The sequence below is a fragment of the Lobosporangium transversale genome, assembly GCF_002105155.1.
Source record: "Lobosporangium transversale strain NRRL 3116 chromosome Unknown BCR41scaffold_44, whole genome shotgun sequence".
In the NCBI taxonomy this organism is placed as follows: domain Eukaryota; kingdom Fungi; phylum Mortierellomycota; class Mortierellomycetes; order Mortierellales; family Mortierellaceae; genus Lobosporangium; species Lobosporangium transversale.
In genome coordinates this window covers 316623-341933 of record NW_019029022.1, presented here as the reverse complement: position 1 = coordinate 341933, position 25311 = coordinate 316623, and the positions used below count along the sequence as shown (strand labels likewise).

Below are 25311 nucleotides of genomic sequence, written 5' to 3'. Positions count from 1 at the left end.
TTTATTTTATTTTTTTCTTATTTGCACCTGGTGACTTGACTAGGAAATTTTATTAGATTCTGCATATCTCCCAGAGAGTTGTCACGTCAAAAAGGTTTTGCTATCGACAGGACATCACATCTTTTCTTTTCTAACACTTGAAGAAGGAGAAGAACTAGGCTCATTACATTTCAGAAATTTAAATGAGAATTATCCTTACGAAGTATGTTTTTTTTTTTTTTTTTGTATTGAGTTCTACTTGGATCTTCTTGCTAGCGTCTCAACGTGAACAATTTTTTTTTTTATTTTTTTTTTTTTATAGGAGGTTCTAGAAGGCGTGTTTAACTTTGTATGGGGAAGCGATAATAAGACTGTTTATTACACTAAATCGACTGATGTGCTTCGCCCATATCAGGTCTGGGCTCACCGAGTTGGTACATTTCAGAAAGAAGATATTTTAGTTTTTCAGGAGGATGACGACAGTATCTTTGTAGATGTAGGGGCAACAAAGGATCATCGCTTTATTACCATCAATGGAAACTCTTTAGCATCCTCCGAAGTCAGGATTATTGATGCTGGACATGATTTCTCGACTGGAGCTTTGCCAGAGATGACGGTCATTGCAGACAGAATAGACGGTGTTGAGTATTATGTGGATCATCACGACGTATGTTACAACCGTTCTTTGACTCTTCTTTGAAGGAGGAAAGGCAAATAAGGATGAAGAGGAGCATTCCCATGAATGGCTCCGGTCTCTCTATTTTAATGTATACGTCACATGGAGCTGACAACCTTCCTATCTTTGGTAGGATCACTATTATATTCTATCAAACGACAACCCAAACAAAAACTTCAGAGTGATGCGCGCCAACCAGAACAACCCTGGTCGTGAGTCTTGGGTCGAGTTGATGGAAGCAAAGGATGGCGAAAAGATTGAAGACGTCGATATATTCAAGGTTTTTTTTTTTTTTTTTTTTTTTTTTGTGTTATACCGTATATGAAGAAGGAAAGGGGAAGAAAAAGTAGTCTAATATTCACTCAAATATTTATCTGGCTTTTGAATAGAACTTCATGGTGATTTATGCTAAGCGTGATGCATTGCCTGTGATTTCTTGTTATCATTTTGAGACTGGCACCATTCATGAAGTGCCATTGCCGGAACAGTTCTGCACAATCAACGCTGGCGTGAACCTTGTATGTTCTTTATTATCCATACATATTCTCTTTACCAGGGCTATTGAGATTATTTCTTCAACTGATATTTTACTTTTTTTTTTTTTTTTTATTTACTTTTATTTTTATTTACTTTTATTTTTATTTATATTTTTTTTAAATAGGAATATGAGACAGATTCGTTTCAATTTGTACTAAATTCTCCCTATGCACACGAAGCGACTTATGAATACGACATAGCTTCAAGAGTCATGACTCCCCTGCGTGTCCACCCTATCCACCGTACGTATTTATATATATTTCTTTACAACATTGAACCGGTATTTCATCTGCATCAAAATCTAATTAGGATAAAAAAAGAAAAAAAAAAGCTTTACGTGTAGTTACTTCTCCCTAATGCTGCTCCTTTTCCCCTTCGCATCCGATCTAGGTTTCGACCGCTCAAAGTACACTTGCACGCGGATCAATGTAGACGCAGAGGATGGCAAGGCCAAGATACCTGTAACATTACTTCATCGGAAGAATATGCAGCTGACCGGCAAAAACCCGACTTTGATGCGTGCTTATGGCGCCTATGGGGTCCCGACAGACATTGATTTCAGAGTAGAACATTTCCCACTTTTGGAGCGTGGCTGGATCATAGCGCTGGCGCATGTTCGTGGCGGATCGGAGCTGGGTACACTCTGGTATCATCAAGGCAAATTGGAACAAAAAAGAAACACATTTACGGATTTTATTAATGTGGCGGAATATCTTGTAAAAACCGGATATACCAATCCAAGGCGACTTACGGCAGTCGGAGTCAGCGCAGGAGGACTTTTGATGGGTTAGTCATGACGAGGAGAAAATACACATTAAATTGGCTCTATCAATTGTGTATTAATTTCAAACATCCGCTGACCTTTTTATTTTATTTTTTCCTTTGCTGCGATGCGTAATAGGTGCTGTATGTAATATGAGGCCAGATCTTTTTCGAGCCATGATACTGAATGTACCTTTCCTTGATCCCATGACCACAATGCTTGACCCAGAGATCCCATTGACCCGGGTCGAATACTTGGAGTGGGGCAATCCTGCACAATCCGAAAAGATGTATGACTACATGGCCAGCTATGCACCTTATGACACTATCCCAAATTATAATGACTATAATAGTCGCGAACAGGATAAGGACAAGGATATCAATCCGTCAAAAGGCCCCTCTACCCTTTTGTCTCCTGATACAACAACAAAATTTCCGCCACCACCTATCACTTCCCGCAGACCTGCTCTCATGATCTCTTGTGGAGAACGTGATCAGCGGGTAGATTATACACAATCAACAAAATTTGTCGCACGTTTGCGATCAAGGCTCGCTCCTTGGTATGGTGCGAATGGGAAAGAGGCATGTGTACTCATGATTGATGAAAATAGAGGCCATTTCGGGAACGGTACCCAAGATGACCGCGTTAAAAACTGGGCAAGGGAGATCGTGTTTCTGCTAAGTAGCGTTCAAATGGAATCAGGAGGCTTTGTAGCCCCAAGTCCCAATAGCACACCATTTACCAGCTAATTGTACTCTAAATTGTATCTCATGATTAAATCATAGACAGGGATACCTTTTTTTATTTTTTATTTTTTATTTTATTTTTTATTTTTATTTTTATTTTTATTTTTATTTTTATTTTTATTTTTATTTTTATTTTTATTTTTATTTTTATTTTTATTTTTATTTTTGATAATAATGCAGATTCCTGAAGTGGGGATTTTTCAGTACCCAACGTCCATATAGACGGCTCCTGTAGCTCGGTCTTGGGCTACTTTTTGTGCATCAGCAGATCCATATTGATAATGTGACGCACCTTGTCCTCCTCTTTCCAACTTCTCCTTCTGGGATCTCTGTTTTGCAAGGACATCCTCCAATGTCCACAGACTGACACCCAGCTGAGCCTGTGTCTCAAGTGGTTGTGCCATAGACCTCAAAAACTTCTTTGCAATTGCGATGCCCATATCCGTAGATAAATTCACACTTGTATCTGTAATGTATTGATTGATCCACTTTGGCAACTTGGATCTTTTGTCTTGACGAGCATATCGTCTGTCTGCGAAAACCATCAGTCCATAATCTGTTTTTCCTCTCAAAACACGTCCCAAACATTGAGCTGCATGACGTAATGCGTCGAATGTCAAAAAGTCATTTTCGCGCACCCTGTGCTCATCACGCAAAAACTCGAGACGCGCCTTAAGAATCCTTGATTCCGTATACTGATAGGGAATACCAAACATAACGACCGCTCGTCCATAATGATGATCAAAATCAATTCCCTCAGACACTTTACCACGAGCGACAGCCAGTAGGATGGCGCCACGGCCGTTCTCACATGCACGACGATAGTTATCCAGCGCGATTGATGTTTCGGCAGCATCGGGAGTTTCTACAAAGATTAGCTTTGATTTCCATGCTTCCGTCAAAATACCCTGAATATATCAAATTAGTAATTAAGTATTTATCCTGGAATAATAATCAAGTAGAGGAATACAAAAGATAATTATAGGGATTCATATTTGTAACATGCACAACATACCATCTCATGCCACATGGCAATAATGCTCTCCATGTAAAGATAACTAGGGAAGAAAGCCACGATACCATCTGGTACGATCTTGCCAAATTCGATCAGAATATTGCCGAAATTTCTGACTACAGCAGGGTCGTTTCGTACCTCAAACTTAGAGGAGATTGCCACCTGATCTGATCCTCGAGTAATGACCATTGGTAGAAAACAATTCCTGGTCAAGGTCATAGGATAACTTTCTAGGACTGTTGCCGTAAATTTCAAGATTTTGGGGTACATATCCAAGGGTGATAGCGTCCCTGAGGTGATGATGACAGACGAAAACCGATCAAAAACAGGCTTAATAGCAATAGATGCATCAAGACAGGCGAAGCGTAAGATCGGGTTGGGTACTGTGGCATTGTCGTTTTCGTATGGCTCCAAGACCAACATAAACCCCTTGTCATAAGTAGAAACCAATGTAGCCAGAGCTGCAACTTTTTGTAATGATTGTAATTCATCCACATTATTCAATTCCAAGGTGCGGATCAATATTGAAAGTCGTTCAGCACAAAATTGTAGAGGCTTCTGTTCAATGTAGGTGATTTCCTTTAGATGTCTTAGGAACGATGAAGGTGTCTCAGCAGTGACATTGAGAACCCGCAGCCGTGTTTTGAGATATTCATTGAAACGCTTCAAGAACGCGACAAAATGTTCAGCTTTGCGAATGTTGCCAGGCACAGCCTCATGCAAGAGGTCATCAGGTAGCGCTGGGTTTGCCATGATCAAATCGTCATCTCTGGCTTGGAGTGTGTCCTGAAGTCCCTGTACTAGCTTCTCATACTCGTTCTTTAGTTTTTCTGAGCCCTGTTTCTTCATATTTTCAATCTTCTCTGTTAGATGTGCAATACTTTTTGCGCTCGATTCCAACGTCGGGCGTATGATATCCAAACTTAATGATTCAATACAAACGTTATCTATATGTTATGTGGATTTAATAAAAAATAAAAAACAAAAAAAAAAAAAAGGTTAATGCATTATTTTTTTGATAAAATTGCAAAGCTATATAAAGATGGAATGATATGAATATATATGTTACCAATATTGTGAGCTTCATCGAATACAACAATTGAATCCTTGGACAGTTCCTTTGAAATCAAATCTGCGATTTTAGGGTCCAGCATGTAATGATATGAGTAGATGATAACGTTTGCGTACGTAAGCTAATGAAGATAGCATAATAAAAACGATTAATAATGACACAGATTAAACATTTGTAATCCTCAAAGATCAATATGAATGTCGTACCAGTCTTCGCGCCATAAAGTATGGACAAATGTTCTTTGCTTTTCCCATTTCCTTGATATCTTCCAGTGTGTAGATTGCATCTGCAACCTCCTCCCGTAAATCACTATTCTCCAGAGTTTCATAAAATGAGCAAGTCTCTACTTCTGGTTGTGTCTGTGCTGCCTCACGAACCCAAGATGCAGTCAAATTACGACATCGTGCATCTACAACTTTGCCTTTTTTCTCTTTGCTGACCGATGGATGAAGGCATAGATTACGACGACTAGTCAATCCAAGGCCTAGGATGGATTCTTTTAATCCACAACTCTTTCTATATTCGATTAACCGTTTCAACTCTGCTAGAGCCTTTTCGATCTCTGGAACAGTACGTGAGCAGTAAATTAGTTTACGTTTTTCAGGATAGAACTAAGGATAAGGGGAATAAACATTGATCGATAATAAATATTACATTAGTCGCGTTTGAGACTATACCGTTTCCGCAGCAGTTAATAAAATTGGTGGCGTCTGATGTCCAACGAAATATTACCTGTTGATATGAGAGGATTAAAGACAGCAACGACACCGTCTTTCCAGTTCCTGAGGGCATCTCCAGTACTCCATGGCCCTGAATAAAACAAATAAGAGCAGTTGGTTTTGTAGTAAAAGGAAGTTGGAACGGTTAGAGATAGAGTCGTATTTTTTTTTTTTTTCCCTTCCTGCTTGGAGGAGAAACAAAGCCAAGACCTGGTTACACACCTGAGCATCCAGTGTTTGTTTGAGGGTACACATGTATGCATATTGCTCTGGGTATATCCTGTCATATGGAAAATAGACAGGCATTCCATCGATTTCAAACCTATGAGGAGTTTCTTTAATGGTCAATCAAAATACACAGACACGGGTTGGGGCAGGCTTTTTAATTTTTTTTGGTTTTTATTAACTCGAGACGATTTATTCAGTTCTTACAACATGATGTCAAAGTGAATGATGTGTCAATGCAAAGGTGTGTTGTCTGTAGTTGAGATGGTCAGGGTCAATCCAGTCCAAGTTTCAGGTTGTGGGGGAGGGGACCTTCTGGAGCTGTCGGGAGAGTTTATTTGATAAAAAAAAAAGAAAAAAGTAATGTCTCTTATTCTATACCTTTGCAGTCACTTCATACGTCACCATTTTTTCTTTCTTTCTGTTCCTCTTTCAAAAAAGAGATCTTTTTTTTTATTCAATCCGATGACTACGCATCGTACTCTCTTCCTTTTGCCTTGCTGAAAAGAATCTTTATCCCATTCTCACGCCTAACTTTTTTTTTTTTTTTTTTTTTTTTTTTTGGTTTCTTTGTTTCTTTGTTTCCACAATTTAAAATTTAGCTTTGTACACTTAAGAGCACGACTTCATTCATGACTTTATTATTTTAGCTTAACAAAATCAAGGGAATCACATCGGTCACATCAACAATTCATTATCTTTTCCTCTTTCATTTTCTTTCTCTCCCTTTCCCTCCCTTTCCCTCTTTCTTACTCCCAACTTTCTTTTCTTTCTTTCTTTCTTTCTTTCTTTCTTTTTTTTTTTTTATCTTCGTGCCATGCCACAGGTATGCAAACACATTGTGCACCATGGGATTGAATTAATAAATCACCTTTGCTCCTTCGTCCTTTTTTTGTTTTTGTTTGTTTCTTCTTTGGGAAGAAGAGAGGAAACTGGCTGATATTGACTTACTCAACTCTGCTATTGCTTTATACTTTCCTATGCCTTCAATTGATTGATAAACTCATGCCTTTTGCGTGAATAGAAAGATATCATCAAAGAAATCAAGGTATTTTTTTCTTTATATTTTGGATGCTGTGTGCGATCTAATTGGGGTTAGTTAGTCCAAATTTGGTGGCAAAACTTTCCCTCAGATAAACTAAAATTGCTAATTTGCTAATTTTCAAAAAAATAGGTGATCACTGACCAACACATTGTCAAGGGTCAGAAACAACATGGATTTCCAATGCGCAAATGGAAGATCTCATTAATGGGCATCAATGCCAATGGCGAGGAAGAACCATTACCTTATGTGGAATACGTCGAATATCTTCTGCATCATACATTTGAGCAACCTCTGAGGAGTATGTGACTGGACTTTTTTTCTTTTTGGTGGCGAGACGATGCATGGACCATGTTATTAATATTTTTACAATTTATTAACTTGAATATATGCCTTTTTTTTTTTTAAAAAAAAAAAAAAAAAAAAAATGCAATATCTTAGAAGTGACAGAATATCCATTCATGTTGCAAGAAAAAGGATGGGGCGAGTTCGATATGAAGATTATGCTGTACTTTGCAGACAAATCGACTACACCATATTCGTTGGATCATGACTTGAATTTTCAACTTGCACACTATGAAGTTTCACATACTTTGGTAAGTGCTTCTTCTTGTAAATGGCGATTATTATTGGAGCATGACCACTCACTCGATGCTGAAATGCACAAAAAAAAAAAAAAATAGCTCGACCTAATATCGCCATTAATAATGCAATTGACGTTTAGACATTTAAACCGGATCTAAAACCAAGTTTTTTGAAATTATTAAATCAACCAGTCGAGACGATATCAAGTCGGGATACTCATAATAGCAATGGAGCTCAAGCAAAAACCAACAAAAGGCGACGAGAAGACACGTTGAAACCAAAATCAAAACGAATCAAAGACGATGCGAGTTCAGACGATGATAGCAGTGCTGCAGCATCTGATGATTGGAATGACGAGGTTAGGAACTTTTTTTTTTTTTTTTTTTTTTTCTGTGTGATCTGCTGCTGCTAATGAGCTTTCTCCATATACCAACTAACATCACCACCGGCATCAACATATGAACCAAATATAGGTTGATATACATGCTTTGGCAGACAAATTTCAGCAGCTAGATGCGGATGACTTGGTCGATCTAGTGAAGTTGGTGAAGGCAAATCAAACAGCAGACATGTATGTCAAGGAGGACGGCGAAGGTAAAGAATGGTTTTTAAAAGATCTCATTGTAAGAGCCTTTATCTCATTATGGGATCATATTTCTAACATCATCTTTTTTTTTTTTTAAAAAAAAAAAAAAAAAAAAAAAAAAAAATTAGCTGGGGAATTCCATATCGATTTACGAACATTAGGCAACGATCTTTTGCATCGATTATGGCAATTTTGTTCTCAACGACTGAATGGATAAATTAAATCCTACAACTTAGTATGGGTCACGACTTGTTTGAATAACTTTTGTTAAAATCTTGGCATATCTACTTAAAACAAAATTCAGCGCCCCTAAAATAGCTACCATTGTCATACTAATACTGCAACACACAAACATGAAAACTTATTAGTTTGCCGATATTAAAAAAGGTTTCTTGTTATCCAGTCTTTTTTTTTCTTTTTAATTTATCCATTTATATATATATATATATATAGATATATATAACTGTTATCACAGAGACCGTGTTAAAATCTCTGCTAAAATAAAAGAACCAAGTCTTGTTGGTTGGGTACAATGTTGTTCATCGACGATCGTTGTCATCGTCCACAAGTCTTATTGTCATGCCAAGAGAACACAGCGACACACAGCCTGCATAAATAACGCCAAGGAAAGCCAGCTTCTTGCCATTAAACTTTTAACAGAATACAAAAAAAAAAAAAAAAAAAAAAAAAAAGAGGGCAAGGGACTGAGTGTAAAGATTTATGTCTTCATTCTGCAAAAACCATCTGCAGAAATGGAGGGCTGTGAGCTGCATGTCCCAACGATTTTTTTTTTTACTGTCTTTTTCCAGTGTATAGAGAATAGAATTGCTAATGTCGTAATTTTTTTCTAGAGCTGGGTCACTCTCTGCTGTAGTGCTGTTGTCTAAAAAATGAGGCAAACGGCGCGATGGCTGAGTGCCTGAAATAATGATTTCTCTTGGCACTCTTTTCTTGGTATCCATTGGAGAGGCGCTCTCAAGCGAAAAAAAAAAAAAAAAAAAAAAAAAAAAGCCCGAGGTTCTCCTTGGGGTGTGAACTTGAGGCTGTAAGTAAAGATTGGGTATAAAAGGAAGTCCCAATGCCACCTTTAAAAGAATCCTTATAACAATTCTCTAATCAACAAGAAGAAGCTTCAGCTACAGTTCACAGCTAACAGCTATTTGTAATAACAGCTGTATTTATAACTTGTTCAAAGAAAACAAGCATCTGCACACTTATCCACCAACACATCTCATCATCTATTACAACAAAAACAGATTACATTTGAATACTCCACGCTTTTCCTTCACCGTATCTGTAGTCATCGTCATCCTTCTCTTCAATTCTCCAGTTATATATCAACATTCATAACCATGGGTTACAAGACTATCATCACAATCCAGATCATTATGATCATCCTCACCGCGCTTGCTGTTGCTCTGGATTGTTACTTCATTAAACAATACAACGATAACAATAGGCTAGTCTTCGCCTGGAGATTCTATGTCCAGTTCGGTCTCAATGCCCTTATCTGTCTCTATTTTATCTCAAGCCTAATTGCATTGCACGCAATGCGTCGTAAACTTCGATACCAAGTCGCCTCTGGCCGTAGGACAGGCTCTGTTATCGCAGCTATCATCAGGGTCATCTTTGTGCTGAGTGTGTCAGCTGGTTTGCTCTATACAACTCTTCAAGCCCTAATCAACCAACGTCGTTCCAACATGATCTTGCCCTTCCCTCGCGAAGCTCCAGGTTTCAAGGACCTGAACAATGATTATTCAGAATTCGATGCCCGGAACCTGTTCAGTTGTCCTTCCAAAGACATTACTGAAACTACACTTTTGTGCAACTTTGATCAGTCTACGATGCTTATTGGAGCCCTCGCTGGTGTATTTGCTATCATCGAGACCGCCTTGGTTCTTACATACCAGTTCAAGTCACGCGAGCCTGCATACTTGAGTAAACAGGAGGTAGCTGATGGTACTGTCCATTACTAAGATTGCTCCACAGCCCACAACATCGCCAACCATAATCGTTCGCAGCCAGCAATCCTAACCGCACTATTCCTTTCATTGAAGTCCGTCATTAAAATGAAAGAGCAAATGATCATTATCCCATCAAAGTTAGAACAAAAAGAAAAAATATATAAATAAGCATAGATTTCTGATAATAAAAATAGTGCCTCAGCATTGAAAGTGTCCGTCTCTAAACTATTCACCAGTGGAAAGAACAACATGCAAAAGTTCCTCGCTTGGACCAAGGGGAAAAGACGGCGCTTTAAAATCCATGTTGGACTACCACGAATATTTTCAAGACCAATCAGAAATAGGCGACGCGTCGGACAATGCGTCCGCAGTGCAAGTAACCTACAAGACAAAGATCGACTTTTTGCTTGAGTGAGCCCATTCATCAAAATAAAAAAAACTTTTTTTTTTTTTTTTTTTTTTCCTCCTTCTCGAAGCATACAGATGTATGTGATGATTGACTATCGATAGCTGTCTGAGCAACGGATTTTTTGCTTACCCTTTTTTTTTTTTATTTGATCAAGATACCCTTATTTCGGTCTATTAAAAGTAAAAAGTGTCATAGGAATAAAGGGCAAGGATCATGATATGAGGGAGCCTAAATTAGTTTAGAACATTCAGAATTGGGTTTGGGCTCAATTCCAAAAGAGTAGAACAGCGACCCCATGTGCACAATATGCGTCGCTAATCTTCACTGCCACTTGGCCCCTTCTACTTTAACCTTTTTAACCTCATCATTTGCCTCTCTCTCTCTCCCTCTCTCTTTTTTTTTTTTTTCTTTCTTCATTCTCATCCTTCGTCAATCTTTTATTTCTTTTGAAAATGTCGGTCTTACAGCGGCGACTCCGCATTTTCATCGCAACCCTGTCATTCCTCGATTGTATTCTCCTCGCTGCCTACTTCATTACTCTAGATATTCGCTATGGCACATTGACAATCCTGCCTCTTGGTGTAATCTCTATCGTGATTAGCGTCTTGACTTTCATTTCATATGTTTATTCTGTGAAAGGCAAACAGCTGGTGCACAAGTTTATCCGTGCATTCTTTCTTCTTGGCTTCGCTGTTTTTTTCCTTTATTTCAGAATTCAAAGTCTATCCCTAGGCGTGAGTTGCCGCCTTAGAGACGATACATGCAAACTCATTTTGCCAAGGTTAATAATAGAGGCCATCATCGGTTTCTTGATTCTCCTCGAAGTCCCTGTCACTCTTAAATACGGACCGTTGACCCCTACCAGATATCAGCAGCAACAGGAGGTTGTTTATGTCACTCCCCAAGCCCCTGATACAACACAAACCAATTCATATTACCCTCCGATGCAACCAATGCAGCCAATGCAACCGATGCAACCGATGCAACCGATGCAACCGATGCAACCGATGCAGCCAATGCAGCAACAGCCGCCAGTGTACCAACAACAGATGCAACCAATGTACCAACAGCCAATGTACCAACAACCAATGTACCAACAACAGATGCAACCAATGCAACAACAGCAATTTTACCAACAGCAGCAACCTGTACAACAACAAACCAGCGTTCCTCCTCCTCAAGTTCCTGGATCCATGATTACAACGACACCTCAGCCAGGTGGGACACCCATTGCGCCCTATTCTTCACCAGGGACCTCTGTAGCGGTATCGCCTGTTCTGCCGCCTGGTGGATACATGGTTCCCTCAAATACCCAATCCCAAGCCTAGCAATGGAGAAAAAAAAAAGCGATTAAATTAATTTAATAAACAAAAACAAAAGAAAGAAATTATCGGATGTCAGTTGTCAGTATATCAATTAGAATGCTTCAGGGGGAATGAAAAAGAGGGTGAATCCCTGTTTCATATGCAGAAGACTTCATATTTGGAAGCACTCTGCCTCATCATATCATGACCAAGTTCAGTTCCTCAAGTTGACTCTGTTCTCAACCACAGATCCACTCCACTCCACCACTTACTCTTGCATATCGGTAGAGTCATGATGAAGCCATTCTCTTTTTTTTTTCCTTTCTCTCTTTTTTTCCTCCCACTTCCTAACCCTAAGTTCAACATCCATCCCTTTCCTTATTATCTTCATCGTTTGATAGCTTTCTCTCTTGTTCCTATATCTTTTCTTCTTTGTCCCTTCTTTGGATAGACGCGCTTTCCCTTTCTTTTCTCTCACACGCATATCTCAATGGCACCAGAGCAACAACCCTATTCATGCGGTCGTTTACTCAAAAGCCCGCTAGCACTCCGTACTACACGCGTTTTCATTCTTCTTCTCCTCATTGCATCCCTTCCGATACTCTTTGTCTATCATGACCAATTGAGCAAGCTACATGGCAACAGTCCTATTGCTTCTGATCCATCTTCAAATTCACCGAGCGACATTACCTCACCTGCACCTATACCTACATCTACATATATACCTACATCTACATCTATATCGTCATTATCGTCTAGGACTTCATTGGCCGGTAACAACGCTACAATAACAGCAACAACAGTAAAAGCAGCAGAGACAGCAGAAACAGCACCTACTTCACCTTTGAATACAGTAACTGCTCCAGCTCCTGATACACTCACCCTATGGTCAACCATGAATACTGTCGACTATATCTACATTGTATTGTCAATCTTGACTCTCTTCCTCCATGCACATCCAGATCGACCTTTTTTCCTCGGTTTCCAAGTCACGAACCTTTGTGTGCTGATCCTTTTTGCCTTCATCTGGTTGATGCTTAGCACTATCTGGTTCACAGATATTGCATGGATGAATAGCAACAATCTTTCGTCTCCCTCTATGGCACCATCACTTTCATCCTCTCCAACAGCTAGCTTCATTTCAATTTCGCCCTCCTTGACTACAACTATTGCAACAACCGTTACCATCACTACAACTGCAACCACAGCCTTTACTTCTACTACCATCGTCACTCCTACTACAACTTTAGGATATGTTCCTCCAGAAGACACGAGATATAGGCGTATCTCAAGTAGCGAATCCACTGTAACCATATATCCGATATATCCATCAGTTACATTCGCAGCATTAGCGGCAGATACAACAACAACAATAACAGCCGCAATACAAAAGGTGCCCGGCTCATCCACGGTAGCAACGACAACAACAACAACTGCTGATGATACTAGCACTCCTACATCTTCCAATACAGTACCCAATCCTTCATCTTCATCATCGTCAACTTCTTCTTCGACTCAATTATCTTGGGGCACTCGATGGGCATCTGAATGTCTCTCAACCCCAGGAATGGATTCGAGGCCTTGTGAGCTCATGATCGTATATCATGTTCTGGGTTGTGTGATTGGGATTCTGTTGATAATAGAGGGTATTATGTCATGGTTGATCAACATGCGTGAAGAATCAGTCGAGACTCGTCTGAAGCGATTACAAGAACTCGAGGATCAGAAAGCTGCGAAATATGCAAAGAAAACTAAACGGATACAAAGAGAAATGAAGGCTTTACAGAATTCTAGGCTAGTTATCGAAGGGCCTATCATTGGATAATTTTTTTTTTTTAAAAAAAAAAAAGAAACGCGTCTAAATTGAACTTCAGAACGCGAATTCATATTTTTTTCCATATTTGGACACTGCAAGCTTAAATAAATAATAGTTTGGCGTTTACAACATTTATTCGTGTCAGAAAAAATTCTAACTTTTCTTGACTTTTTCCGACGCTGCCACTGCTTCGGCTGTTGCGGCAGATGCCGATGCAGCTGCCGATGCAGCCTGCTGTGCTGCAGCAGCAGCAGCAGTCTTCAATGTTTCTAATGTTTCTTGCTTTTCACGTTCAGCAGAGGAGAGCTCTAGTTTTTCAATCTGTTGACACTTGTACCACACAAACAAGGACTCGATTAGGATGAAGACTGCGATCAGGACACTGAACCATCCAAGACATTGCATCGCCACCGCCAACTGAGCTGCATAGGCGCTCTGTTCTTTAAACCCTTCCTCCACCTTGCCTCCTTCACTCAAAATCTTTTCAATCTGAATCTGGTTCAAAGTCTTGCTGACATAGAGTGTCAAGTTCTCACGGGTATCGAAGAGAGATGAAGGTCTTTCCGTTCCTGTTGCTACTGATGATGGTGATACTTTTGTTGTTATTGTTGTTAATATTGAAGTCAGGAAATCCATAGAGTTCAATTGCAAAAATGGTTGAAGAAGCCAAAAAATGACCATCAAGTTCAAGATATAGAATCGACGTCTGAGAGCTGAGAGGGGACGTAGGGAATATTGAACAGGGAAGAAGGCATAGTGTAGTGCTGTGGCGATTTCTGGTACAAAAAAGAGATGAGAGACTAGACCATCCATAAACAATGAGAGATGTAAAAGTCCATAGATGACGATGAATCCTAAAAGAGTGAGTTGGTATTGACGAAGACCATCTGGTGTATAGACGCTTGGGATGAAATTAGAAAAGATTATATGCAATATATTCATCGTGATGAAAGGAAAAAAAAAGACTCTTTGTTGTTGAAAAGTGAAAGGAAGAAAAGAGAATTGCAGCTGCAGTATATATAAATTAAAAACTGCCTTAACAGTCTCGGATTACGATGCGATTTCTTCTTTTTTTTTTTTTTTTTTTTTTCAGGTGTCTAAGACCCTGCATCTTTATTCTTAAAACGCCAGGACTTCATGTTCCCACCCGGTTGGAAAACTCCACTGGTTTTGAGCATCATCCCAATTTATGCGGATGGTTCCCACGCAATGTTTAAGCTCCAGATCACCATAGACATGTGGAAAGATCCTGCTTGTGTCTACTGGATAATTGCCACTGTTGCCTCTAGCAGCCTCCCATCTTATTTGGGGTGCAAGGCCCGGGTACGAGAGCTTGAGGATCAAAAGATGATCAAAATCTGCCCTGAGGAAGAACCGGTTGGAGGTACCTGGCACTTGAGCTGCTGTGGACAAATGATAGAAACCATCAGTTCGGTCTAGGTCTGAAAGTGGGAGGACTTTATCAGATGTATTGAATGATTCTGGAGGGACGATCTTGTAGATATAGTCGGGAGCAACGGCGGGAGCGAGAGATTCAGCCATTGTGTTTGTGTGAATGCTGGATGGAAATGTGGAAGCGATGGGAGAAAGACAAGGTTTTTCTCGTGCTTTGAGCGTTTATTCGCGTGTTCTGTGACAGCTTGGGAGACAGCTTGGAGATAATTTAATTCGACTTGATCAATTCAAACATAACTACGAAGGACAAGGAATCGCAATGGAACACATCACCCTCGCCTCGCGTGAATACGAATTTAGGAACCATACCATAAAACCTTTGGATATTGACGAGGATCCCTCTGGACTTTTGTATGCTTATTCCTCTCCAAAAAAAAAAAAAAAAAAAAAAAAAAAACTGAAAGAGAAAGTATATTAAGTCTAACATTATTTTATTATTATTTTTTCACTTTTCAAGACGTGGAGGCGTTGGATCAACCATCTGGGATGCAGCGATTGTTTTGGCAAAATATCTCGAGAAATCAAATCTTCTCTCAATTGCTTCTTCCTCCACCTCAGCGACTGAAACACCCCGATCATCAACACCAATTAACGTTCTGGAACTCGGGGCAGGAACAGGGATTGTAGGTCTGGCAGTTGCTAGGTTGCTCAGTGCTAAAGGAGTTGAGGCTAGAGTTCTCTTGACGGATAAAGAGAATGTTGTACCCCTCTTGAGCCGAAACATCCAAAGAAACCCTTCCATTGGAATCGATATTCAAGCACAAACTTTAGATTGGGAAGAAGACGAAAGTAGCAGTTCTTCTTCCAATGCTCAGAAAATACACGCCCTTATCGATACAAATTGGGATATGGTCATTCTAAGCGATTGCATATGGGTACCAGGACTATATAAACCTTTGATCAGCACCATCAACGCATTAATAACCCCAAGCGCCAGCAAGACACAGCTTGTTATTGCATTCGAGAAGCGCAATTTCGCCGAGGAGATGGAGTTCTTCGCAATGTTGGGCAAAACCTTTCGTTTCAGAGATATCAAACCTGAAGAACAGGATGCCGATTATCAGAGTGAAGACATTTACTTGTTTGTTTGTCAGCGTCGATCATAACAACAGAAAATAATGCAAGATAAAAGATACAATCTAAAAACTTTTTATTTGTCCACAATATATATATATATACATATATAATGCTTCTATTTTTTACGCTCTGATTTTCGCCATTCGAAAAAGTTGCACCGATATTCTGGCCTCGGCCTAATAGTGTCGTCTTCAGGACCGACGGGTCTAAGGGTGGAAGAGAGATTGAAGAGTATTAATAAACATTTATTTAAAAAAAAAAATAAAAAAAAAAAAAAAAAAAAAAAAAAAAACACACAGATCTTCATTTCAGAAGCTGAAAACACATACAGTGAACATAAAAAGAATCGTCGTCCTTTGTTGGGACCTTTCTTGTTGACGGTGTGTTCAGTACATGGTACTCCGTGGACTCTGCACTTTGGAATAGTCTTGGGCTGGAACAAACTTTGCCATTTGGACGTAGTAGCTTCGCCATTTGTCGAGAACGGTAATATATCCTGTGATCCTGGTATCCAATCTGCAAAATCACTGGGTGAAAATGTTGAAGACAATGATGACGGGGCTGATGTTGCTGATGAAAAGGAAGAGTCCGGTGTTTGAGAGTGTGGCGGTGATGATGAGGTATTTGACAATTGAGATTCATTGATATACTCCTGTTCAGCCTCTTCACTTTTTAAAGATAGCGTCTGTTCATCTTTCGCGGATGCAGAATTGGCAACTGGTATCTCTGTGGAAATCTTCTTAGATGAACTTGAAAAAAATGACAACACGCTCTGTTGTCCAGAGGATCTAGGATTGACGGGCTTTTTGAAAGAACTTTTATCTTGGATCAAGTGACCAGACTTAGCCTTCGTTGTTATTTTGTTATTAATTTTGGGTATCTGGCTAGGCAAAGTAGTAGAAGGCACTGAATTCGATAGTGGCAATAAGGACGATACATTTGATGCACTTAGTCTAGTGTCGGTTTTAGGTGAGGGATCATCATTGACAACCTGATCATTGGAGAAATATGACTTCTTCCTGGGTAATTGATCCTCGTGGTCATCTAGGGGAGAAGATCGCTTTAATTCGCTTCCAGTTATAGGTTTTAGTGTCGCTGAAGATGGCTTTTTGAAAAAGGCAGAGAGCTTTTGCTGCTTTCCTGAAAATTCTTCATAATACTTTGCAGCTAATGAGTGCTCCGTAGTTCCTCCGTACGACTCTAACAGCTCATGAAGTTTTTGAAATGCCTTTTGATCCTGTTCTTTTTCTTGAGTAGAATTTTCTATCACAAGCTCTGTGAACATTTCCGCAACGACAGGGCAATGATCTGACCCTACGATGTGGGGTAGTCGGTCACACGCTTTGAACCAAGGTAAAAGCCCCTTAGTTACGAGAACATAGTCTAGCCGGGTTCCGTAATTAGACGGCCTACATGAAATACCAGCTAATAAATGTTAAAAGTCATTGAGACAAAGAACAGTTATAACTGAATTGAGCTTGACTCATCTGGTTTTTCCATCACCTTGCATTGATTTTGGCATTCCAGCATGTGAATGCACCAGGTTTATCTTTGTGAAATATTCGATACAGATCTGTCATTGGTCCAGCAGGGGCCAAGAAGCTGTTGAACCACCGTCTAGGTAGTGTGTTTGTAAAGTCACTCTCACCTGTCTCTTTCTTCCATTTCGCAGGATCGCAATGGTCAAGCTCAGTTGGCACCACATTCATATCACCCATCACAATCACTTGTCTTCCTTCTTTAATCAGAGCCTGAACGCGAGATTCCAATAGATGATAGTAGTCCATCTTGAATGGTAGCCGCGTCTCATCTGTCTCATTCGGACAGTACAAATTGAACAAGACAAACAGCCCAAAATCGATAATAAGGCCCCGACCTTCTGAATCCAACTCCTGATAGCGCGCAAATATAGCAGCACTGTCGCCATCATCCAATGATGGATATCCTCCAACTCCTTTAGCCTTACTACTGTTGCTGCAAGTCTGAGTATTCAACGGAACCATAGCATTGGGGGGTTGTAGCGAGACATTCTCTGAGAATACACCAGAAATGCCTTCTTCTACTGCAAGGAGCTTAATATGATCCTTAACATAAATGACAACCCCAGAGTACCCGGATTTAGTACGATGAAAAGACCAATATGAATCGTACCCAGGAACAAGAGCTATGTCCGACTCAAGCTTAGCACGCGTGATTTTTGTTTCCTGTAGACATATTACGTCCGCATCAAGGTAATCAAGAATCTCCTGAAAAAACCGATAGATATGATTGTTGCAGAGAAAAAATCAGTCTTTATTCAGTTCTATTTTAAAAACATGACCGTTGATTTATTTTATTTTATTTTATTTCATTTTACCTTATAATTTTTATGCAGGTCGTCGCAATAGGGATGATATTGTGTCAATGCGCGAATCCCATTGACGTTCCATGTCATAAACTTCATGCGTGAAGGCTAAGAGTGAGAGTAGAATGTGAAGTCGGTAAAGGAAAAGAAATGAAAAGGAGTAATGACGCCTCAAAGTTGGTGGCGTATAGAAAAGTGGCTTTTCTTTTCTTTTCTTTTTTTTTTTTTTTTTTTTTCTTTCACGTCAACTTTGACATCCACCTTATTTTTGGGCGGCACCAACCAATTTAGACAGAATGTCAGCGTCAGTGCAGAAGCAGATCATGTTGAAAAAGAAGAAGTTTAAGGCATGTTTTTTTATATCAGAGCTACAATAAACGAGTAGCAGATACAGTTTTTATAGGAAAATATGCTAACCTCAACTGTGGGGCATAAAATTCATTACGGATATTATGATCATGGCAACACTTTCTTTCCTTTTTTCATTATCGGAAAAAAAAAAGCCTGAAAGGAAGGAAAAAGGGCTAAAGGATCAAAGCAGGAACGACGTGCTCATGAAAGAAATCCTGGCCATGGGGGGATCAAAAGAAGATTTGGAGCTTTTGAATGGTATCGACTCGGATTCGGGAGAAGAACCTGAGGAAAGCAATGACAAAAATACTGAACAAGCTGGCAAGAAGCCTAAGAAAAACAAGCCATTTGAATCATCAATGGCTGAAGAGGTAAGTTAAGCTGATTGAAAGGGAAAATTTGTCCACAGAAAGCCTTCCTTCCTCTTTTCTTTTTCTTCATCTTCGTCGATGTTGATCATTGCGCTCTTGATTATATAAATAGCCTGAACTGAAAAACGAAGTGGCCGACTTTATGAAATCATTATTTGGTTCAGTTCACATGGATCACAAAAAGATGAGCTTGGCTGCTGAACTGGAAGCGGACGAAGATGAGGGCGAGGACGGGGAAGAAAACGGAAAGAATGACGAGAGCGAGGCAAGAGGTGATCCAGAAGAGGAAAATCAATCTGACGGAACTTGGGAGACCGATGAGTCCGAAGATGTAGATGAAGGAAATGATTCTGGCAGTGATAGCATGGATGACTTACCACAGGAACTCAAAGCTATTAACAGAATGCTGGATGAAAAAAAAAGAAAATCTGAAAGTACATCTTCTCCCAGTATGCTATCACAACCCCTCAAGAAGGCCAAGGTCAAGGCAAACTCATTACCAGAGAAGGCTACCATCCCAGTATCTTCCGTTACCAAAGAGAAGAAGAACGTGCTTATAGATATTAAAAAGCAGCTTTCAACTATCTTGGCTAAATCCGAGGGCAAGAGTGAGAAGAAATTCAAAGAAACATCTGCATCATCAAAAGTAACGCCTACAACATCTGCAGCGTCCAAGCAAAAGCTAAAGCCAAAAAATGCTGCTACAGCAAGTATATCAAAAGCTTCGTCATCCACGAAGGTTACATGGAATCTGGGCGACGGATGGAGCAAGGCATTTGAGAATGAACTCGACGATGAGACCTTCAGTAAAAGCAAAAATAAGCGCCAGAAAAAGCATCAAAAGAGACATAAGCATTAAGACTCGTCAGGGTCGTCTAATATTTAACCAATAAAGACATTTAATTATCCATGCAAATGACGACTCGCGTTATTTTACAATGCTTTTAATCGCAATAGCAGTGACACTCATAGTTTGCAGCCCATAATTGATCTCCGTCTCTTACCAACGCCTCCTATTGCGTGTAAAGTTATCTTGATTGGCTTCTATATCATAATTTGTTGTTCCTTGGTACAGCATTTACCAGCGCCAAGGAATGGTGCCACGTATGCCGTACGCCGGGTTTGAGGGTCAAGAAGCCTTGTCAAATAAGGAGTCTTCCAGATAGAGGTTGCATATATTGCTCTACTCTTATCAAACCAAAGGAGTAATGTGAATGCAATGAACATGAAAGTGTTGGTAATTATGCTATAACCACGTTTTTGGATCCCACTAGCAGACCTTGTGACATCCAATCGATTCTTTGGGGCCCATATTACTGCCAAAGCAAGGTACCACAGTGTATGTGTGCTGAGGTCGCTGAGAATCCTTCCAAAGTGGTTTAACATAGCGGATAGGAATTAAAATCTTTTTTTATATATCTTTTTGAACTTGAAAAGAACATACGTTCTTGATGTGGACAGCAGGCACATCAGTCTATCTGTTTCTATAGCGATATTTTGTATGAGCGTAAGGAGGTGACCGGCCGACTTAATGTGAGCTCTCCTCTTTTTAGTCAGTCGTGAGATGCTGCATACAAGTCGTCGAGATAAAAAAAATGAGGATGAAGAGAAGAAAAAATGGAAAGGCATGGGAAGGATAACCAGGCCCCTCACATATCATTCATTTTGTAAGTGTGCATATTCTGTCTTCTCTCTATTTCTCTCTCACATAGACTTTTTTATACTCTATATACGTGACCCGTAATCTAAAGGATGAAATGTGTTATGAAGATGACGTTTCAAAGAGCTATGTTGACGAGGATACAGGTTCCTATGCTCCTAGTCAATGGAAACACCACTGGGTCCTGCTGCTTTTTTTGAGAGCAAGTGTAAAGAGGCTCGCCTTGTGTTCGTACGCCAGCAATGCTCATGATTTCAAAAGATAAACACCAGAGTGTTTCAAAGTGAATGATGACTGACTGAATATGGCTTTTTGGACCTTCACTTCAATATGAAGTCGCGAAAAACATTTGGCATTAACCTCAATTTGCTGCAGTCCAAGGATCACCGCAGCCACATTTATTATGGACTATTGGGAGGGCCTTCAAAAGAAAAAAAAAAAAAAAAAAAAAAAAAAAAAAAAAAAAAAACGCAACACAGACTTAATGAAATAGAACAAGGTTCAGAGATAGCTTCGTAGGATTTGCAAACGGATGTCGTCAATGAGCCAGTTAATGGAGATTTTAGCCGCCTCCAACTCGAAAAAGAGTCAGAGCTGCCTCAGAATATAAGAACCGGACTGATATTAACAACGAGCCAGAGAATGGAGGAGATCTGGGGACGAGACTGAAGAGGAAGATTGGATTAGTAAGATGTGCTCTGAGAACGATTTCTGGTCGAAACTGCAGCCCCAGATGCAAGAAGCAGCCAAGGACGTGGGGGATCACAAAAGTGTATTCAAGTATTTTGTGATACGCATTATTTCATAAGAATCAGAAACTCAAATCGGCTGCCATGGGTGCCTGATCTCTCGCTTCTTCTGGTTTTACTGCGATGTCAAAGGAATCCCCAAAGAATACAACTGGAATATTGCTCCTTATGATAGGCAGTAATAATATGTTCGTAAATTCTCTTATATTTATCATTTTGAAGCTCCTCTTAACTTACCACAACGATTTGTTACTAAACGATATCTCTTTTCCATTCCCATTTTTATAAAAAAAAAAAAAAAAAAGTTGAGCTGGTAGATGATTTAACCAGATTCAGGATTCACACTAACAAAACTATTGCAAAAACCCTGGCCGCTCTAAATACTTTGGCTGTTGTCTTATCGAGCGACGTGAACAGTGGGAAACCAATAGAATAGCGAGTCTTTCGAAGCGGGGGAAAGTATCTATAGGTCAGGGATCTACTGACGGACAATGATATTTTTCCAAAACTGCGGTCATGGATCCACGAAAACCACAAATAAATAATCACGGCACATATCCTTCAAAACCAACTGGATTCGGAGCTCTTTTCCTCACTCGGAACAAAAAGAACAGTAGGAGAAAACACGATCCGTCGTTATCCTTGAGTATTAGGCTGGGTGTATTCTGCAGTAAAGGAAGTGCTATTATTGACGGTCATGAAAGACCAGATGTTGTTCAAGATAAAATGCATTTTCTTCAGCAATTAAAAGAAATAGAGAAACGAACAATAAGAGCAAAGGAGGCTGAGTTGACTATACTAGAAGACTCAACTTTAACAGATGGCGGATGTCCATGTTCATGACGAGAGGATATTCCACTCAAATGAAGGTGAAAGTATTATTTAGCATCATTGATAGAACTGACATTGAGAAAGAAAAGTCATGAGTGTTCATCAATGGTCAGCGGATGCAGGAGAGATAATCTGTCCAAAGAAGAAGAGCTGTAGATACTGAGGTGGTGAAGACGTCGCTAAATAGTTCGAGAAAGCGATAGAAGAAGTATTTCAATATGATGATGATTGGGCCTTCGACAATTGCTCGAACCACAACTGCTTCGCCAAAGATACTTTGTTAGTGAGCCAATGAGTTTCGTTTGTGCGAGGCAGGCTTGCCAAAAGACCAAGATTTGACGGCGGGGGAAACAGCTGCGACTTAGAGATATGGAAGCTGGAAGAATGAAATGCTCCAGATTTTTATGATGAAGCCTGGTGAAACTAGCCGAGAGGGATGAGATGGATTCTCATCGAAAGAAAGCTTTGGAAGGGAGACCTCAAGATGAATAACACCTAGTTATTCTCCACGTATATCGATCCCCCACGATGTCCTGTTTTAGGAATTTGTCATTAATTCAGACTCAAATGCCAAGGAATGTTTTGGCACGTGCTAGAGGTGGCCACTCCATAAAAAACCAAAAAAAAAAAACGTTATTCTATCCCTTCACTCTCTTTAGACTTTTAGAAAGCCTCTTCTCTATTCAATCCTTGACTAATTAATCCCTTCCATGGAGTACTCATCAATACACCAACGGAAACCCCCTTTAGAGGGTAATATCCCATTCTCTGCACGAGACCGAGCACCTGATTCACCCATTCCGATGCAAACAGCTGTTGCTCATGAACTCACAAACAACAGTCTGACTTCAGCACCGTCATCGTCATCGTCATCGCTATCGTCATCGTTGTCACCGCCTGAAACAATTTTCTCTCAGTATCTTCTTCCGTATCAATTTTTATGTTTCTTTTTCCCAATCGCCCTTGTCCTTGGATCGTTGTTCGGCACTATCGGCGGTGATCGTCCTTCGTATTTTTCCAACAAGCGTAACCTTTTGAATGTATTGTTTGTCAAAAATGGGTGGGGATGGACATCGGTGGTTTTTCTGATATATTTGGCAGTCGTCTTTGGGAAAGCAGTATTCCGTCAAGAACAATCTCAAAGCAACAATGCCTCAGGCTTAGATCAAGTGGAAGGCAATGTGCTGCGACCTCAAGAGCAGGACTTTGTCAATGCAGGATTATCCATTTCTGCCTTCCAAAATGTACAGGTGGATCAAGAACCTCAATCCATGGTTGGAACCAACCTGCCTCCTCGTGGTAGTATAGAAAGCGCTCAAATCCCCGTTAATACCTTTGCCAAAGCCTTATTCAGATGGGGCCTGGCCACTCTGTACTGGTGGTTGATCTCACAATGGTTTTTCGGACCTGGCTTGTTTGATCGCTTTTTCGTTCTCACTGGTGGTACATGCTCGGTTGATGGCCATTGGTCACAGTATAATTGCAGACGCCAAGGCGGTCACTGGTCTGGGGGAATTGATATCTCTGGTCATATGTTCTTGTTATCTCATGCGTGCCTATTCTTGATGGAAGAGCTATCAGTCTTCCTGAATGTTCCCGAGGCATGGACTGCATTACGAAATCGTACATCTGCCAAATATGCGGTCTGGAGCGTTATCGGCCTCTGTAGTTTGTGGTGCTGGATGCTGTTGATGACAAGCGTGTATTATCATCATCTAATGGAGAAGACAACAGGTTTATTCTTTGGCATGCTGTTCTGGTTCTGCACATACGTTACAACCTACAAAGTGCTCCCTTTCCCAGGCATGCCTGATCAGGCTGTAATACTTTAGACCATTCATTTCTTTTGCCTTATCTAAACCCTAATATACAAATGACAGCCTATTTTTTTTTATTGATATTTATATTATGTGTCGACGTTTTCATGAAGAAGCACAAACTCTCTAGTGCTGGCACCAAATTTGATTACATCTGAAAGTTTGAGCTCATAGTAGCGTGTTGGCGGTATTTGAACGCCATTCACAAACGTTCCATTTGCAGATTCTAAATCGATAATGAATGGTCTTACAAAAGAGAAAGAGGAAAAGGTATAATAGAGTTAGCAGTGCGGTTATTTAAGGAAGATCTTATAAAAGAGATCAAAGTCAAGTCCATTGATATTGCATACTTTGTGCTTCTCGATGCTTGACCTAACGCATCCGTTTCTACGATCTGACGGAATTGCAGCACAGCATGCTGTTTAGAGCATGATGGATGGTCGATGGGAATATCTACAACCTGTAATCAAAAAGTTAGGATTATATGTCACCTTGCATTAATACAATGTTCTTGTTAGGAATACGGAATTTTATGGAGAATAAAGGCATAAGAAGCATGAAGACACCTACATTACGATCTCTTCCGAATAGAAATGCACTTTGTCGGTGAATATGGAGAAGATCTAAAGCGATCAGGCAAAAAAAAAAAAAAAAAAAAAAAAAGTCAGTGCATGCTGTTTAAAACTTCACATTAGCACAGAGAAGAATAAAGTAAATAAAAACTTATATTACCAATTTCCTTATCGCCCTTGAAAACATACAGTCTCCATCGTTGCTTGGGTTTCCGTGCTTCAGGCGGCTCGTTGTACTTCAGCAAAACTCCATTTACAGTCGTGTTGGTTTCTGCTGCTAATGCTCCCGATAAACCAAAATTGGGCTTCTCTTTATCTTCTTCAGCAACCACCGGCTTCTTTTTCTTTTCAGCCTCTTCCTCTGCTTTCATATGAGCACCCCAAACCTCATTTTGACTTGATCCTCCTGATCCGCTTCTGAATGTAGATTCATGCCTAGGTCCGCCGCCACGGCCACGGCCACGGCCACGATCTCCTGCACTGCTTCCTCGTCCTCGTCCTCGTCCTCGTCCTCCGTCTCGTTCGTCTCGGCCGCCCCGCCCATATTCTACGCGATCATCCTGCGGCGACCTTGGGCGTGAGCCATCATATGAACGATTACGAGCTGGTGATCTAGATCTGGACCTCCTCCTCGGCGAACGTGAAC

The 25311-nt window shown here is 40.1% G+C and overlaps 14 protein-coding genes across 14 annotated transcripts; 8 read left to right on the top strand and 6 right to left on the bottom strand.

Moving 5' to 3' along the window:
• Positions 1 to 391: 391 nt before the first annotated feature.
• Positions 392 to 2704, top strand: BCR41DRAFT_311267 (prolyl oligopeptidase family-domain-containing protein; the record flags this gene model as incomplete). Its single annotated transcript, XM_022021024.1, has 8 exons — positions 392 to 646; positions 789 to 935; positions 1045 to 1173; positions 1317 to 1418; positions 1648 to 1810; positions 1850 to 1978; positions 2094 to 2340; positions 2416 to 2704. Coding segments are annotated over 8 exons (1461 nt in total), but the record flags the coding sequence as incomplete, so codon positions are not given.
• A 171-nt stretch (positions 2705 to 2875) lies between these two features.
• Positions 2876 to 6059, bottom strand: BCR41DRAFT_326926 (hypothetical protein). The gene is made up of 7 exons (XM_022021637.1): positions 5940 to 6059; positions 5730 to 5829; positions 5521 to 5598; positions 4995 to 5399; positions 4786 to 4909; positions 3717 to 4663; positions 2876 to 3609 (listed from the first exon to the last, which is right to left on the bottom strand). The coding sequence occupies exons 1-7, from the start codon at positions 5942 to 5944 to the stop codon at positions 2902 to 2904; spliced, it is 2367 nt and encodes a 788-aa protein (XP_021877744.1). The 5' UTR covers positions 5945 to 6059; the 3' UTR covers positions 2876 to 2901.
• A 487-nt stretch (positions 6060 to 6546) lies between these two features.
• BCR41DRAFT_389149 (yeats family-domain-containing protein) lies at positions 6547 to 8426 on the top strand (the record flags this gene model as incomplete). The annotated part of the gene is made up of 7 exons (XM_022028092.1): positions 6547 to 6558; positions 6757 to 6780; positions 6907 to 7075; positions 7216 to 7370; positions 7499 to 7717; positions 7833 to 7953; positions 8074 to 8426. The coding sequence occupies 7 exons, from the start codon at positions 6550 to 6552 to the stop codon at positions 8160 to 8162; spliced, it is 786 nt and encodes a 261-aa protein (XP_021877743.1). The 3' UTR covers positions 8163 to 8426.
• Positions 8427 to 9297: 871 nt separating this feature from the next.
• On the top strand, positions 9298 to 9921 carry BCR41DRAFT_373930 (hypothetical protein; the record flags this gene model as incomplete). The annotated part of the gene is made up of 1 exon (XM_022026826.1): positions 9298 to 9921. The coding sequence occupies one exon, from the start codon at positions 9298 to 9300 to the stop codon at positions 9919 to 9921; it is 624 nt and encodes a 207-aa protein (XP_021877742.1).
• Positions 9922 to 10715: 794 nt separating this feature from the next.
• Positions 10716 to 11656, top strand: BCR41DRAFT_360745 (hypothetical protein). The gene has a single exon (XM_022025418.1). The coding sequence runs from the start codon at positions 10771 to 10773 to the stop codon at positions 11644 to 11646; it is 876 nt and encodes a 291-aa protein (XP_021877741.1). The 5' UTR covers positions 10716 to 10770; the 3' UTR covers positions 11647 to 11656.
• A 456-nt stretch (positions 11657 to 12112) lies between these two features.
• On the top strand, positions 12113 to 13447 carry BCR41DRAFT_400017 (hypothetical protein; the record flags this gene model as incomplete). Its single annotated transcript, XM_022029112.1, has 1 exon — positions 12113 to 13447. The coding sequence occupies one exon, from the start codon at positions 12113 to 12115 to the stop codon at positions 13445 to 13447; it is 1335 nt and encodes a 444-aa protein (XP_021877740.1).
• Positions 13448 to 13558: 111 nt separating this feature from the next.
• On the bottom strand, positions 13559 to 14486 carry BCR41DRAFT_360744 (hypothetical protein). Its single transcript, XM_022025417.1, has one exon. It carries the CDS (start codon positions 14378 to 14380, stop codon positions 13592 to 13594), a length of 789 nt encoding a protein of 262 aa, XP_021877739.1. The 5' UTR covers positions 14381 to 14486; the 3' UTR covers positions 13559 to 13591.
• Positions 14487 to 14531: 45 nt separating this feature from the next.
• Positions 14532 to 15091, bottom strand: BCR41DRAFT_360743 (hypothetical protein). The gene has a single exon (XM_022025416.1). The coding sequence runs from the start codon at positions 14978 to 14980 to the stop codon at positions 14558 to 14560; it is 423 nt and encodes a 140-aa protein (XP_021877738.1). The 5' UTR covers positions 14981 to 15091; the 3' UTR covers positions 14532 to 14557.
• On the top strand, positions 15016 to 16042 carry BCR41DRAFT_166496 (putative methyltransferase-domain-containing protein). The gene is made up of 2 exons (XM_022019681.1): positions 15016 to 15244; positions 15351 to 16042. The coding sequence occupies exons 1-2, from the start codon at positions 15153 to 15155 to the stop codon at positions 15997 to 15999; spliced, it is 741 nt and encodes a 246-aa protein (XP_021877737.1). The 5' UTR covers positions 15016 to 15152; the 3' UTR covers positions 16000 to 16042.
• Positions 16043 to 16085: 43 nt separating this feature from the next.
• BCR41DRAFT_311316 (Endonuclease/exonuclease/phosphatase) lies at positions 16086 to 18413 on the bottom strand (the record flags this gene model as incomplete). Its single annotated transcript, XM_022021028.1, has 5 exons — positions 16086 to 16176; positions 16300 to 16633; positions 16721 to 17379; positions 17474 to 18216; positions 18327 to 18413. 5 exons carry the CDS (start codon positions 18411 to 18413, stop codon positions 16086 to 16088), a joined length of 1914 nt encoding a protein of 637 aa, XP_021877736.1.
• A 455-nt stretch (positions 18414 to 18868) lies between these two features.
• Positions 18869 to 19895, top strand: BCR41DRAFT_373926 (hypothetical protein; the record flags this gene model as incomplete). The annotated part of the gene is made up of 2 exons (XM_022026825.1): positions 18869 to 19036; positions 19149 to 19895. 2 exons carry the CDS (start codon positions 18869 to 18871, stop codon positions 19893 to 19895), a joined length of 915 nt encoding a protein of 304 aa, XP_021877735.1.
• A 185-nt stretch (positions 19896 to 20080) lies between these two features.
• On the bottom strand, positions 20081 to 20422 carry BCR41DRAFT_373925 (hypothetical protein; the record flags this gene model as incomplete). Its single annotated transcript, XM_022026824.1, has 1 exon — positions 20081 to 20422. The coding sequence occupies one exon, from the start codon at positions 20420 to 20422 to the stop codon at positions 20081 to 20083; it is 342 nt and encodes a 113-aa protein (XP_021877734.1).
• A 2507-nt stretch (positions 20423 to 22929) lies between these two features.
• On the top strand, positions 22930 to 24158 carry BCR41DRAFT_360737 (inositol phospholipid synthesis and fat-storage-inducing TM-domain-containing protein). The gene has a single exon (XM_022025415.1). It carries the CDS (start codon positions 22987 to 22989, stop codon positions 24106 to 24108), a length of 1122 nt encoding a protein of 373 aa, XP_021877733.1. The 5' UTR covers positions 22930 to 22986; the 3' UTR covers positions 24109 to 24158.
• A 24-nt stretch (positions 24159 to 24182) lies between these two features.
• On the bottom strand, positions 24183 to 25036 carry BCR41DRAFT_311281 (SMAD/FHA domain-containing protein; the record flags this gene model as incomplete). Its single annotated transcript, XM_022021025.1, has 4 exons — positions 24183 to 24339; positions 24444 to 24553; positions 24664 to 24716; positions 24826 to 25036. The coding sequence occupies 4 exons, from the start codon at positions 25034 to 25036 to the stop codon at positions 24183 to 24185; spliced, it is 531 nt and encodes a 176-aa protein (XP_021877732.1).
• Between the last annotated feature and the right edge of the window lie 275 nt (positions 25037 to 25311).

What these genes read in the sequence shown, in the direction of transcription:
- BCR41DRAFT_326926 (XM_022021637.1), bottom strand. An exon ending in AACAAACACTGGATGCTCAG is followed by an intron (nt 5,599 to 5,729) that starts GTGTGTAACCAG and finishes TGTTTTATTCAG; the next exon opens with GGCCATGGAGTACTGGAGAT. An exon ending in ACTTTATGGCGCGAAGACTG is followed by an intron (nt 4,910 to 4,994) that starts GTACGACATTCA and finishes TATCTTCATTAG; the next exon opens with CTTACGTACGCAAACGTTAT.
- BCR41DRAFT_360745 (XM_022025418.1), top strand. Translation starts at nt 10,771, where the DNA reads ATGTCGGTCTTACAGCGGCGACTCCGCATTTTCATCGCAACCCTGTCA.
- BCR41DRAFT_360744 (XM_022025417.1), bottom strand. Translation starts at nt 14,380, where the DNA reads ATGAATATATTGCATATAATCTTTTCTAATTTCATCCCAAGCGTCTAT.
- BCR41DRAFT_360743 (XM_022025416.1), bottom strand. Translation starts at nt 14,980, where the DNA reads ATGGCTGAATCTCTCGCTCCCGCCGTTGCTCCCGACTATATCTACAAG.
- BCR41DRAFT_166496 (XM_022019681.1), top strand. Translation starts at nt 15,153, where the DNA reads ATGGAACACATCACCCTCGCCTCGCGTGAATACGAATTTAGGAACCAT. An exon ending in GAGGATCCCTCTGGACTTTT is followed by an intron (nt 15,245 to 15,350) that starts GTATGCTTATTC and finishes TCACTTTTCAAG; the next exon opens with ACGTGGAGGCGTTGGATCAA.
- BCR41DRAFT_360737 (XM_022025415.1), top strand. Translation starts at nt 22,987, where the DNA reads ATGGAGTACTCATCAATACACCAACGGAAACCCCCTTTAGAGGGTAAT.